The sequence below is a fragment of the Diaphorina citri genome, unplaced genomic scaffold (assembly GCF_000475195.1).
Source record: "Diaphorina citri unplaced genomic scaffold, Diaci psyllid genome assembly version 1.1 scaffold13464, whole genome shotgun sequence".
In the NCBI taxonomy this organism is placed as follows: domain Eukaryota; kingdom Metazoa; phylum Arthropoda; class Insecta; order Hemiptera; family Psyllidae; genus Diaphorina; species Diaphorina citri.
This window is the reverse complement of record NW_007390831.1, coordinates 1-1,339: the sequence shown is the minus strand read 5'-3', so window position 1 is coordinate 1,339 and position 1,339 is coordinate 1. Positions and strand designations below refer to the sequence as shown.

The 1,339-nt window shown below is 36.9% G+C and overlaps 1 protein-coding gene across 1 annotated transcript; it reads right to left on the bottom strand.

Annotated features, from left to right (window-relative positions):
- Nucleotides 1-19: 19 nt before the first annotated feature.
- Nucleotides 20-393, bottom strand: LOC103522982 (nuclear transcription factor Y subunit gamma; the record flags this gene model as incomplete). Its single annotated transcript, XM_017449131.2, is given in 1 exon segment — nt 20-393. A coding segment is annotated over 1 exon segment (283 nt), but the record flags the coding sequence as incomplete, so codon positions are not given.
- Between the last annotated feature and the right edge of the window lie 946 nt (nt 394-1,339).

Here is a 1,339-nt window from a genome sequence, read left to right as displayed (position 1 = left end):
GGATAGCTGGAATGATAGCCAGGATTGTGGTGATGATGGTGGACATGATGATGGTGAAAGCTGGAGGCCATGGAGCTCATGTGACCATTGCTCATCTGGTTAGGAAGAATAATATCATCCGCATTGTTACCAACAGGTGACTCTGCTGTTGAGGAGTCAGATAGACTTCTAGGTCCATTTGAGATATTCAAGTAGTCAATATTGTTGCTATTGTTGTTACTGTATGCCCTATTCCCATTGTTCGTACTGGATGGGTTGTATTTCTGATCATTGCTGTGTATACTTTGATGCGTATGCGGCATTAGTTGTTGATCTAGGTCTAAGTTGGGGATAATTGAAGTGGTGTCGTTGTTGTTTGTGTTGTTGCTTGTTCCGTTTCCATCTGCTGGTAACACTGTAGAGAACAGAGCAAAAATAAAATCGGGCATGCATTAAAAACTAGACATTTAGGGATCTTAGGACAATGAGCAAAAGTCTTCAGAAATTATGGTTGCAAACTAGGCTCAAGTAGTGATCCTACTGGGTAGTGGGACATCATGATAATTATAAAGGTGAACCTTTGTTTTCTATGTCGAGATCTCAGGATATTTCCCTGTTTATTGCGAAGTTTGTAGTGATAATGGTTAGGTGGTTACGGTTGCAAAATAAATAATAACTGCTTGAACGTGTACAATCTAATAATGCATTTCGGATATAGCAAGCATGGGATATAAAGGGAAATGCTGGAAATTCTATTAATTACAAGGAGTTGCATTCTAATAAAGAAAGAACGTGGGGCCGATTCTTCTACTTTACAATGACATGAACTTCTCGAACTTTTGTCTCCATGGATATTTTACATCTTTTACTCTTCTCTTACAATGTGTGTATAACATCTGTTTGATCTGTTGTACCCAGTCCATTCTTTCTTTAAAAATCTCAGGATATTTCCCTGTTTATTGCGAAGTTTGTAGTGATAATGTGCGGTGGTTATGGTTGCAAAATAAATAATAACTGCTTGAACATGTACAATCTAATAATGCATTTCGGATATAGCAAGCATGGGATATAAAGGGAAATGCTGGGAATTCTATTAATTACATGGAGTTGCATTCTAATAAAGAAAGAACGTGGGGCCGATTCTTCTACTTTACATGAACTTCTTTTACATCTTTTACACTTCTCTTACAATGTATGTATAACATCTGTTTGATCTTTTGTACCCAGTCCATTCTTTCTTTACAAATATTAATTTGATATTAAGCAGGCATTGATTTTGACCATACTTACACGTATTGGAGGTGCTATTTGAACTAAAATTATCTTGAGCTGAAATGTCATTAGTGGAAGGGGTAGGAAA